Source organism: Nicotiana tomentosiformis, chromosome 7 (assembly GCF_000390325.3).
Source record: "Nicotiana tomentosiformis chromosome 7, ASM39032v3, whole genome shotgun sequence".
NCBI classification, from domain to species: domain Eukaryota; kingdom Viridiplantae; phylum Streptophyta; class Magnoliopsida; order Solanales; family Solanaceae; genus Nicotiana; species Nicotiana tomentosiformis.
In genome coordinates, this window is record NC_090818.1 from 63,821,402 (window position 1) to 63,833,703 (window position 12,302).

General features: G+C 43.4%; 1 protein-coding gene across 1 annotated transcript; it reads right to left on the reverse strand.

The window, feature by feature from the left end:
- Window positions 1–10,207: 10,207 nt before the first annotated feature.
- On the reverse strand, window positions 10,208–11,113 carry LOC138895689 (uncharacterized). The gene has a single exon (XM_070180408.1). The coding sequence runs from the start codon at window positions 11,111–11,113 to the stop codon at window positions 10,208–10,210; it is 906 nt and encodes a 301-aa protein (XP_070036509.1).
- Window positions 11,114–12,302: the final 1,189 nt, after the last annotated feature.

A 12,302-nucleotide genomic window follows, 5' to 3' on the forward strand; every position in this document is an offset into this window, starting at 1 on the left:
GGAGCAACGGCTACCTCAACCATGGCATGAGGGCCCTATTGTGGCATACTGCTCTATGACCTGGGGCAAAATTTTGCGACATGCCTCGAATCCCCACAAGTATAATAATCCCGCGGCTGATGTGGCTGATGTGTCTGCTGACCCTGTCGACCTGAATAACCACCCTAATAACTCTGCATCAGAGATGCACTAACCAGAGCTAAAGGCGCGTTGTATGCTAGCTGCTCAGGATGAAACTCATAAGGACCACGACTGTCCAAAGCACCGTGTGATACCTGAAGCGCTGAGTCAATCGACCTGCTATGATGGCCTCTACCAAATGAACTGTTGCCTCCATACGAGGCATCACTAAAATCACCAAAATTATGAGGCCTCTTACCCTGACCACAAATCCTCCCGATCCTCCTGGTGATCTCTACGACCCGGGTAAAAGAAATATAATCCTCAGTATCTCTGGCCATCTGTAGTCTGATACTGTAGGTAAATCCATTTATAAATCTCCTCAACCTCTCTATCTTGGTAGGGATCAAAACAACTACATGGCGAGATAAATCCACAAATCTAGTCTCGTACTAGATAACAGTCATGCTACCCTACTTAAGGCGTTCAAACTGGCTGCGGTAGTCCTCTCTCAGAGTAAAAGGGAAGAACTTCTCCAAAAATAGTTGTTAGAACTGATCCCAAGTGAGGGAAGGTGAACCTGCTGGTCTGCCTCGAACGTACTCCTACCACCACTTCTTGGTCGAGCCATGCATCTGAAATACTGCAAAGTCAACTCCATTAGACTCCACTATGCACCTGTTACGCAATACCTTATGACAACGATTTATGAAATCTTGTGGATCCTCATAAGGTGTACCACAAAATCTTGTGGGTACTCAGAAGATTTAAAAATCTAAACATTAACCACATAAAAGTCATATAGTGCAAATAAAATCCCTTGATTTTGTCCATCCTAAATCATAGGACAGGTCTTGGATCTAGCCTATTTTATACTTGACTTTACTCCAATTGAGAGTTAAGAGTTGTATGAATCTAACTTATATGTTACAAAATCCAATAATAGCTTTGTCTACCCTCAAAATCGGATAACAATTGAATTTGTTGATGGTTTTAAGGATATGTAGATTAACTTGATACAAAGCAAAAAATTATATTGTAATTGAAATAAATGACGATAATTTAACTACAAACCACGTGAGTTGGATGATTTCAACGTAAGGAGGCAAGACCCACATGACTTGGATGATTTCAACGTAAGGAGGCAAGTCACCCACATGAGTTGGTTGATTTCAACGTAAGGAAGCAAGCCACCCTTGAGTTGAATACACTTTTATTCACACAAAAAAATCAAAGAGCAAGAACTTAGAGAATGTATTGCTTATCAGTATATGCTACTATGTTCCTAATGAATTGTCAAGTCCCTTTTATATATTAGGGGAGATCCACCATTTAAGGTATTATTTTATTGTTCTATAAAAGGCAAAAGTCCTTGATTTGTTGACCGTTGGTTCCCTTTATGAGTCGTTCTGTGATTTCTGCCATAATGACTGGTTAATGGTGAGACTTACGGCCCCCTGTTGGATGAGTTGGCAAAGCTTTCTTTGAGGCCGTTGGAAATAAGACCGGTTATGCCTTCGGTAAACTCGAGGGAAAATCTGATGGTTTTGATGGCTAACGTTGACAATGCTTTGGGTTCGATCATAATCACCATGTGCCGATCTTGGACGAGGGTGTTAGATGTCAGATTGATCTTCGAGCTCGACTTCACCCGATCAAAGATATTTCAACCCTGGCCTAATTAGGGAGTTCTGAAGCTCGATCGAATATCGAGCTCAGTTTTACCCGTATAGAGATAGTCCCCTCATTCTTCGAAGAGTAGATGATGAGGGACGACATGTGCCTCAAATTCTCACTTCGATATACCATGACGCAAGTGACAAAAACATGACGTCAAAATCCCTTTATTTTTTGGAGAGTAAATGATGAGAAATAATACGAGCTTCCGATTCTCACTCCGATAAATCATGTCGAAGAATTCATGATGTAAGTGACAAGAATAGTTGAAATGTCCCGTCGGCCCAGTCTTCAAGGCATTAAATGTGTGTCAGTTAACGGTCGTCCACTACAGGATGTGAACCTCCATTTGAGAAAACAACAAATACCCCCTTTTCATCCATTCATTAGAACTTTTACATTGGGCCCTTGTGTTTTAAGAAAATTTCATTACTCTCATCTTCTGGTCTTCTGAAAACTTAAGTTTAAAACTTCTTCCCTTCTGGTTTTATGAAAGCTTTAGTTTAAAACTTTTCCCTTCTGGTTTTCTGAAAGCTTTCATAAGTCATCTATTAATTATAACTCTTTTTTTATCACCATCTTCGTTTCTCCTCTATTTAGAAGCAAATGGCAAAGACTTCAAAATCCGTTCCTCAAACTGAAAATCCCTCTTTCTCGAGACCGTCTGAGAACGCTTCGCCTGTTGTTACTGAAGAACCGACAACAGAACCCCTCCAAAGATGTTTGTACCGGTGGGGTGTCCAACCGGAGCTGATTTCTAGGTTGAGAAAACCTCCTCGGTACCGGGTCGGTGCAAGACGGTCTCGAGGTACATATGTTCGGTCACCGACAGTGTCCTCGAGAGGGTCAAGGAGGATTGCAACTGGGCCAATAAGCTTGTAGTGGTCCCTACCCCCGAGGAATTGATCACCACCCACGTGGAGGGGTTTTAAGTATTTACACTTATCCTTTTACGCTGGGTCCTTTAGATCCGGTCATCATCGCCTTCTCTAAGAGGTACGAGGTGACCCTCGATCAGATTCATCCTTCGTTCTGGAGAATAGTAAAGCTTCTCCACTTCTTTATGAGCAAGGTCTAGGGATATACGTTCACCATTGACCACCTTATGAACCTGTATAGCCCCCGGCTCTATAGAGGGGGATTAATCAAGCTTACACGTCAGGCCACTAAGGCCTTTTTTTTTAGCATCGATGAGGATCGGGACCGAGGCTGGTTGGCTCATTTTGTTCGAGTGAAGACCTCGAATTTAATCCTAGCCGAGCATATGCCATTTCTCGAGAAGTGGAATATGAAGCGTAAGTGTAATCCTACATTTAAGATTTTGTTTGATGTTTTTTTCCTTCCCCTCTCATCTATAGTTTGCTATGGTGCAGTTATTGCACGGATGCCGGATGCGGTTCCTCGACTCAAGGAATGGGTCAAGGGAATTGTAAAACAGAGACCTTATTCCGATCATTCGTGGTGCGAGCTCTCGAAGGGATGATGGGAGGCTCGTTCCCATGGTAAGAGCTTTCTCAAATTACTTTGATTTCCCTTTCGCTTTATCAATTTCTAACTTGTTTTTACTTCTTTTTTGCAGGTTTACCAAAAGATGCTGAGATGAGGCCTTCGTCTGGTTATGACAATATCTTCACCGATCCCCTGCCTCAGGACAGGATAAAGAGAAGAAAAGGAAAAAGGCTCCGAGTTCCCCGGACCCTGAGAAGAAAAGGCTAAAGAAACAATTGGCTCGTAAACCTAAGGGAAGCATCAGTGGTCGAGCACTGTCCCTGGACTCACTCTATCGACTGAGGGATGAATTCGAGGGGGAAGGAGAAGCCTTTGATCTGGTGGCCAATATGTTGCAGTAGCTTGAAAGGCAAGGGGCCTCCGAACCAGGGGGAGGCGAGGCCGAATTTCATGAGGCCGAGGTGGAGGTAGGAGCTGAGGCTTTACGAGGTACGAGCAAAGCCTCGCAGGAAGAAATCGGTCTAATAGATATTGCTGAGTCACCCTCGTTCTTAGAGTCGATGTTTAACGAGGCCCAAGAAGCAAAAGAACGCCCCATCGAGGAAGCCTACAGATCGAATGACCCGTTTCGTGGTTTGTTTGATGGAGTGGATTCGACAGACACGGAGGATGCCTTTGGATTTGGTGATATAGAGATACCAAGGAAGAACTCACCCTCTGAAGCAAGAGGTCCTTCCTCGAGCCCGAAATTGGTCGATCAATTTCCTTCCCCGAGTGTATATCCCGATCAAAAATGCACCGTTGTTTTTTCCCTTCCTAAAGATGCCCGGGTCCTTTCCATCCCCGTAGGGGTGGCCAGTTATCTTCGGTGCCTGGTAATTGAGGATGATCAAGCTAATATAAACGAGGTGGATTCACCCTGCCTTTTCAACGTAGCTCAACAGGCGTTGAATTGGGTAACTTCGAATATCCCTTTATTATGTACTTCCAGGCCTAGGTAATGTTTTCCCTTTATTAAATAATCGTAACATTTTCCTTTGTGTATGAAGGCCTCGATACTTCATCATGAGGTTTTTCTCTGATTCTGAGAAGACTTCAAACATCACGAGGTCGAGACTCCGGAGCTCTCTGAGAAGAAGGATGCTTACAAGCTTCTTAGTGAGAAATCCCAGGCTGATCTAGAAGCGGCTTGGAAGGAGCATGCCAACTTGGTCGAGTAGGTAAGAAGAGTTTTTGAAGTTTGTCATGATGAGTCAGACACAATGTCTGACAATCCAAACCCGCAGGTTCAAAAAAAGCTTGACTAGATCGAGGGGGGAGGTGGATGCGGTCAAAGCCGAGGCCGAAGAATGGAAGAAGAACATGGATCGCCTGGCCTCGGAGAAGGAGACTGTCCGGGCTCAATTGGCTTTGGCTGAGGTTCAGCTTCGGGATGCAAGGGAGAAAAACTTGGTGCAGGCTAGAAAGATCGATGGTTTTCAGTCTCTGCTAAACTCGGCTATCTCCGGTCAGGAGAATCTGGCCAAGGAGCTTGAGTCGGCCAAGTCAGAGGTTGTTGTGGTCAGGGCCGAGGCTGATGATAAGGTGGCCCAATATAAAGCTGATGCCGAGGCGATTCAGGACCAAGCAAGAAACATGATGAAGCATGCGAGGTGGAAATCTCGAAGGGAGGCCCTTGATGGAGTCCACGCTTAGAATTTTGACGTATTGGCTGAAATCGAAAATGGTAAGATATACAAAGCAAAGTCCAGGAAGCTGGCGTATCCCGAGGAAGATTCCAAGGGGTCCGAAAAGTTGGGTGAGTCCGATGGTGGTGAAGACCTCGTAGGTGACCAAGTAGCCCCTGATGAAGATTAGATCATTTAGGATCTTTTTGATTTTTGTACTATCTTTTCGTCGAGGCCGTTCGGCCTTTGTAAAAAATATGTATCGGGGCTATTCAGCCCTTGTAAAGAAATATATATATATATATATATATATATATATATATATATATATATATATATATACTTTTCCCTTTCATCACTTTTGAATTTTTCCTTTGATTTTTTATTTGTATTCGCAAAGATCGAAATGCCTTAGCATGAAATAATTAGGTTATGTTTGAAGGTTGGAACAAACATTGCCTTTAACGTTACTTTGTGTTAAGGCATTGTAGGAATTCGGTGTTACCGAAAAACGTTTAATATAGGTTTATAGCTTGCTGAGGGTAGCCTTTAGAACCAGTTATACGAATTTTTCGAAGGCCTTGGTTTTGTTACGAGTCTCGAACGTCTCCGAGTCGTGTAAATATGGACGTAGCCTTTCGGGCAATGCGAAATACGATTTTGTGTCCTCGGGTTTTGTTGACCCGAGAATGGCCTTAGCCTTTTAATTTAGGCAATGGCTACAGTCCCCGAGTGAAGTGAATGTTCAAACTCGGATCAAGGTGGCCCTTGGGCTCGATACCTTTAGGGGATGGGTTTAGGAAATTCCTTAAGAAATGCAAGAAACGTTTTTGAGGACAAGATATTTATGTGCAAAGAATAGTCTTCTTTCTTATTCTTGTGCATAACAGTTGTACATGTATACATATTTTGTGCCAGGGCTCGAGCGGTTTGAGCGGGCACGGTTCTTTTGACCCTTAGGTGTACATGTTTAGCCATTACAATAAATCATATTGATCGATACCTTTCAATCACGAAGTTTCTACCCTTGTTAAATTCGATATCCGAGGATATTGGCCCCTAGTGTTCGGGGTTGACCAAAGAGAGGCCTCGAATACTATTGTGATCATTTTCACCGGTTCGTAGCCGTCCTTTGATTCTAAGTTAGCACGATTTACTTGTTTCCTCGTTAAAAACCTTGTCAGAAAACCCATTTGGGATAAAGCCGGTTCAAGGAAAAAGAGTGCAACGCGTGCTTTCAAGCCTAGGGTCTCGTATCATCCTTTGTTGGTTATTTGCAATTGTTAGTTTAAAATGTAAATAAAAGAAAGAAAGAGATTTCACCTTAACAGTAATATCGCTTTAAGTGAGTTATATTCCAGTTGTTTGGTAGTTGCTCGTCGTTCATTGTTCCGAGCTTGTAGGATCCTTTCCCGATGATCTCGATAATTCGGTATGGTCCTTCCCAGTTCGACCCCAATTTCACTTCGTTCGGGTTTCGGGTGCTTAGTGTGACATTTATTAGTACCAAGTCCTCGGTATTGAAGTGTCGAAGGTTGGCCCTTCAATTGTAATACCTTTCGATCTGTTTTGGGTGGCCAACCGGACAAGGGTAGTTTCGCGACTTTCATCTAATATCTCCAGGCGCATACTCATAGATTGGTCATTTGATTCCTTCGTTTCATATAGGAGTCTGATGATTGGCTATCCAACCTCGACTAGTATTAAAGCTTCAGTGCCATAAACCAAAGAAAATGGGGTGGCCTCGGTACTGGACTTCGAGGTTGTACGGTACGCCCAGAGGACCTCAGGTAGCATTTCCTTCCATTTTCCTTTGGCGTCGGTTAAGCTCTCTTTAAGGCTTTGGAGTATGGTTTTGTTGGTAGTTTCAGCTTGTCCATTCCCACTTGGGTGATAGGGAGTGGATAAGATCCTTTTGATCTTATGGTCTTCAAGAAACTTTCTTACTTTGCTGCCAATAAATTGTTTCTTGTTGTCGCTCACAATCTCGAAGGGTATTCCAAACCGACATATGATGTGGTCCCAGATAAAATCGATGACTTATTTTTCTATGACCTTCTCGTATGCCAGTGCTTCCACCCATTTAGAAAAATAGTCAGTCATAAATAAAATAAATTAAGCCTTACTGGGTGTCCGTGGGAGGGGACCGACGATGTCCATCCCCCAATTCATGAAAGGCCATAGTGAAAAGACCTAATGTAGAAGTTCTCCGGCTCGATGAATCATGGGAGCATGACTTTGACATTCATCACATTTTTCTACGAACTCCTTTTCATCTTATTCCATGTCGATCCATTAGTAACCGGCAATGATTATTTTTTGAACCAGTGATTCGGCACCCGAATGATTTCCACAGGTACCTTCGTGGATTTCCCTCAAAAAGTACTCAGTATCCCCTGGCCCTAGACATATCGCAAGTGGGCCATCAAATGCTTTTCTGAACAGGGTTCTGTGTTCAGCCATGCTAAATTGGGTTGCCTTTATACGCAGGGCTCTCGATTCTTTCGGGTTCGAGGGCAGTTTTCTGGTCCTGAGATATTCCACGTACTTATTCCTCCAGTCCCAAGTTAGGCTCATCGAATTGATCTCGGCATGGCCTTCTGCCACTATCGATCTCATAAGTTGTATGACTTCTCCAGAGTTGATCTCGTTTTCTTCGAACGACGATCCCAAGTTAGCGAGGGCATCGACCTCGCTATTTTGATCCCGAGGCACATGTTGCAAAGTCCATTCTTTGAACCGATGTAATGTCACATGTAACTTGTCCAAGTATCTCTGCATTCGTTCTTCTCTGACCTCGAATGTCCCATTAACTTAGTTTACCACAAGGAACGAGTCGCTCTTGGCTTCGATTAACTCTGCCCCCAAGCTCTTGGCTAGTTCAAGGCTTGCAATTATGTCCTCCTATTCGGCCTCGTTGTTAGTCAATTTCACAGTTTTAATGGATTGTCTGATTATATTACCTGTTAGTGGCTTTAGTACGATGCCAAGTCCGGACCCTTTTGCGTTTGAGGCGTCGTCTGTGAATAGGGTCCAGATTCCAGAGGAAGTTCCGGAGTTAACCAGCAACTCTCTTTCGACCTCGGGTATTAGGGCCGGTGTAAAGTCAGCCACAAAGTTTGCCAATATTTGAGACTTAATGGCGGTCTGAGGTCGGTACTCGATATCGTAACCACTTATTTCTACGGCCCATTTGGCCAATGGGCTCGAGAGTTTGGGTTTATGCAGAACCTTCTTCAACGGGTAAGTAGTTACGACACATATGGGGTGACATTGGAAGTACAACTTTAGCTTCCTAGAGGCGCTTAGCAAAGCGAGTGCCCGTTTTTGCAGGTGAGGGTACCTAGTTTCGGCCTCACCTAAGGTCCTACTAACATAGTAAATTGGAAATTGCGTACCTTGCTCTTCCCGAACTAGGACTCCACTTATCGCTATCTCTGAGACCGCCAAGTACAAGTACAGTCATTCGTCTGTCTTTGGTATGTGAAGTAGAGGGGGGGTCGATAAGTATCTCTTGAGTTCCTCTAAAGCTCATTGGCATTCCGGTGTCCACGAGAAATTATTCTTTTTCTTCAACTGAGCGAAGAATCATTGGCCCTTGTTGGACAACCTCGAAATAAATCACCCCAGAGTGGCCATTTGCCCGATTAACCTTTGCACGGCCTTTACGTTGTCCACGACCGTGATATCTTCGATGGATTTGATTATATAGGGATTGATCTTGATTCCCCAATTGGATACCATGAATCCGAGAAACTTTCCTGACCCAACTCCAAACGCACATTTTTCTGAGTTCAGCTTCATATTGTATTGTTTTAGTATGCTCAAGCTTTCCTGTAAATGTTTTAAATGGTCCTCTATTCGTAGGAACTTAATTAACATGTCGCCAATGTAAACTTCCATTGAGTTTCCTATTCGTTCTTCGAACATCCGATTTTCTAGGCGTTGGTATGTGGTACCAGCATTTTTTAATTCAAACGGTATTACATTATAATAGTATGTGTCGTATTTAGTGATGAAGGAGGTTTTTTCCTGATCCCCCGGGTCCATCAGTATTTGGTTGTACCTGGAATAGGCATCGAGAAAACTGAGGATCTTATGGCCGGTCGTGGGATCGATCATATGGTCATGTTGGGCAAAGGAAAACAGCCTTTGGGGCATGCTTTATTCAACTCTTTGTAATCTACACATATTCTTAGTTTATTTCCTTTTTTAGGGACTACAACTACGTTTTCTAACCAATCCGGGTATTTAACCTCCCAAATGGACCCTATTTTAAGGAGTTTAGATACCTCGTCATTGATGAAAGCATGTTTGACCTCGGATTAGGGCCTCCTCTTCTGCTTGACCGATTGATTTTTGGGTCCAGGCTTAGCTTGTGAGTGGTTATCTCCGGTAGTATCCCTGTCATATCAAGATGGGACCAAACAAAACAATCTATGTTAGTTAAAAGGAACTGAATAAGTTTTTTTCTGAGTTCGGGAGTTAACCCCGTGCCCAGGTACACCTTTCGATCGGGTAGATACTCGACCAATATAACCTGTTCCAGCTCTTCGACCATCGATTTGGTTGCGTCGGAGTCATCGGGGATTATAAAAGACCGGGGAACCCCGTAATCATCGTCTTCATAAGTCCCTCGCTCACCTGGTTGGGTCGTGACTTCTATTTAACCTCTTGGTTTGCGCCCGAATTCGGTTCTTTCGATGTTGCGAGTATTAATTTTGGAATCACTTCTTCGACTGCAAACATCTCTTTTGCGGTCGGTTGTTCCCCATAGATTGTCTTAATCCCCCCCCAAAGTTGTGAATTTTAATACTTGGTGAAGAGTCGAGGGAACTGCCCTCATGTTGTGGATCCATGGCCTTCCGAGAAGGGCAATGTACCTCATGTCTCCTTCGATTACATAAACTCTGGCTTCTTGTATGGTTTCGGTGGTATTAACTGGTAACGTTATCTCCCCCTTGGTAGTTTCACATGCCATGTTGAAACCGTTTAGAAATCGGATTGCATGCATGATTTTGTCTTGTAGACTGAGCTGCTCCATGACCCTCAACAGAATGATGTTGGCTGAGCTATCTGGATCAAGCAACACACATTTAATTCGAGTTTTATTTACATGCACAGATATTACCAGTGCATCATTGTGAGGCTGTACGATCTCTTTCGTATCCTCGTCGCTGAAAGATAAAATTCCTTCTGGTATGTAGTCTCGAGTTCGTTTCTCCCTAGTGATGGATACTTTGGTGTGTTTCAACATTGGCCCTGTGGGATGTCGACTCCACCGATGATCATATTTATGACATGTTGAGGTTCGGTATCCTCTCGTTCTGTCTGTTTGTTAGAATCCTTGTTCCTAAAATGGTTGTTGGCTCGGTCGCCCAAGAATTCTCGAAGTTTTTGAATAAACGGGATACTTCTTCTCTCAGTTGTCGACAGTCTTCCGTTCTATGACCGTGAGTGCCATGATATTTGCACTTCTGGTTAGGGTCCCTTTGAGCTGGATAGGATTGTAGAGGTCGAGGCCATTTGGTATCATTGATGCGCCCGATAGCTGATACGATGGCAGCAACATCGAAATTAAAGTTGTATTCCGATAGCCTCGGTGCTTCTTTAGGCCCGATGGACCTGTTGAAGCTGTTTTTGGTCATAAGCCCCCGATTGCTTTGACCTTGGTCATTTTTCCTTTCGTTTCTTATGGGGTTCTGTCCGGACCCACTGCTCTTCCTATCCCCATTATATGGACGATATCGATCCCTGTTTGATCTTAGTTCACAATCGATGTCTCTCTTGACTCTGTCGAGGATTCTGACGGGATAAACAGACTCCGAAGTGGTCCCAAGTTGGTCATCTTCGACTCTGATTTTCAATTGATACCGATTATGTACATCGACCCAGGTAACGGCAGGGTATTCTATCATATTCTGCTTCAGTTGTTGTGAAGCCACCGAGCTCCGAATATTGAGTCCCTGAGTGAAAGCTTGAATAACCCAATCATTGGCGACTGGCGGCAGATCCATTCGTTCCATTTGAAAATGGGACACTAATTCCATGAGCATCTCGTTATCCTTCTGTTTAACTTTGAAAAGGTCTGATTTCCTGGTTTTGACCTTGATGGCACCAGCATGTGCTTTTACAAATGAGTGTGCAAGAATAGTAAATGAGTCAATAGAATTAGGAGATAAGTTGTGATACCATATCATAGCTCCCTTTGAGAGGGTCTTCCCAAATAATTTTAGTAGAACAGACTCGATCTCGTCGTCTTCCAATTCGTTCCCTTTGATGGCACATGTGTAAGAGGTTACATGGTCGTTTGGATCGGTCGTTCCGTTATATTTAGGTATTTCGGGCATACAGAATTTCTTGGGGATTGGCTTCGGAGCCGCGCTCGGAGGAAAAGGTTTCTGCACGATCTTCCTGGAATCCAGTCCTGTCAGTATCAGAAGTGCTCCCGGGATTTGATCTACTCTGGAATTGTAGGTTTTCACCTTTTTGTTATTCGCTTCGATTTTCTTTTCCCCTGATACTATCCGTTTTGTTAGCTCCTCGGGCATCTTTATAATCTCGGAGTTAGTACCCGATTCTTGTTCATTTGACCTTACTATAACTAGTTCATTTCTGCGAGTGACTTCACGGGGCGGATCGGGTTCAACCCTTCTCGGTTCCTGGCTTTGCCTCTGCAACTGAGTTATCGCCACCTGTTGAGCTTGCAGAATTTCGAAGATCATCTGTATGTTGATTCCGTCTTCTTCATTATTTTGTGTGTTTCGAACTGCCGATCGGGCCCCACCACGGACGCTATTTTCGGGGTCAGTAAGCAGGTTTGCATCAATAGCAACATGTGACTTAACATCAATCGGATCTGCGATTGGAATCCCAACGGGACCAGCGGGTGGCCCTACGTTACCGGGCGTCATGTAGTTATTCTCACCCTGATGACCGGACTCGTTATTGATATGTAGGGGTGCTAATCGAGAGTTTGACATTTTTTTATATGAAATCAAAGACACTTCAAAGAGCAAGCGTAAAGTAGTATGTGTTATGGAGATTTGTATCAAATAACCACTTTTATCCTTAGCCCCACGGTGGGCGCCAAACTATTTACCCTCAAAATCGGATAACAATTGAATTTATTAGTGGTTTTAAAGATATGCGGATTAACTTGATACAAAGCGATAAATTAGATTGCAATTGAAATAAATGACATTAATTTAACTATAAACCACGTGAGTTGGATGATTTCAACGTAAGGAAACAAGCCACCCACGTGAGTTGGATGATTTCAACGTAAGGAGGCAAGTCACCCTTGAGTTGAATACACTTGTATTGACACAAAAATATCAAAGAGCAAGAACTTAGAGAATGTATTGCTTATCAGTATATGTTACCATG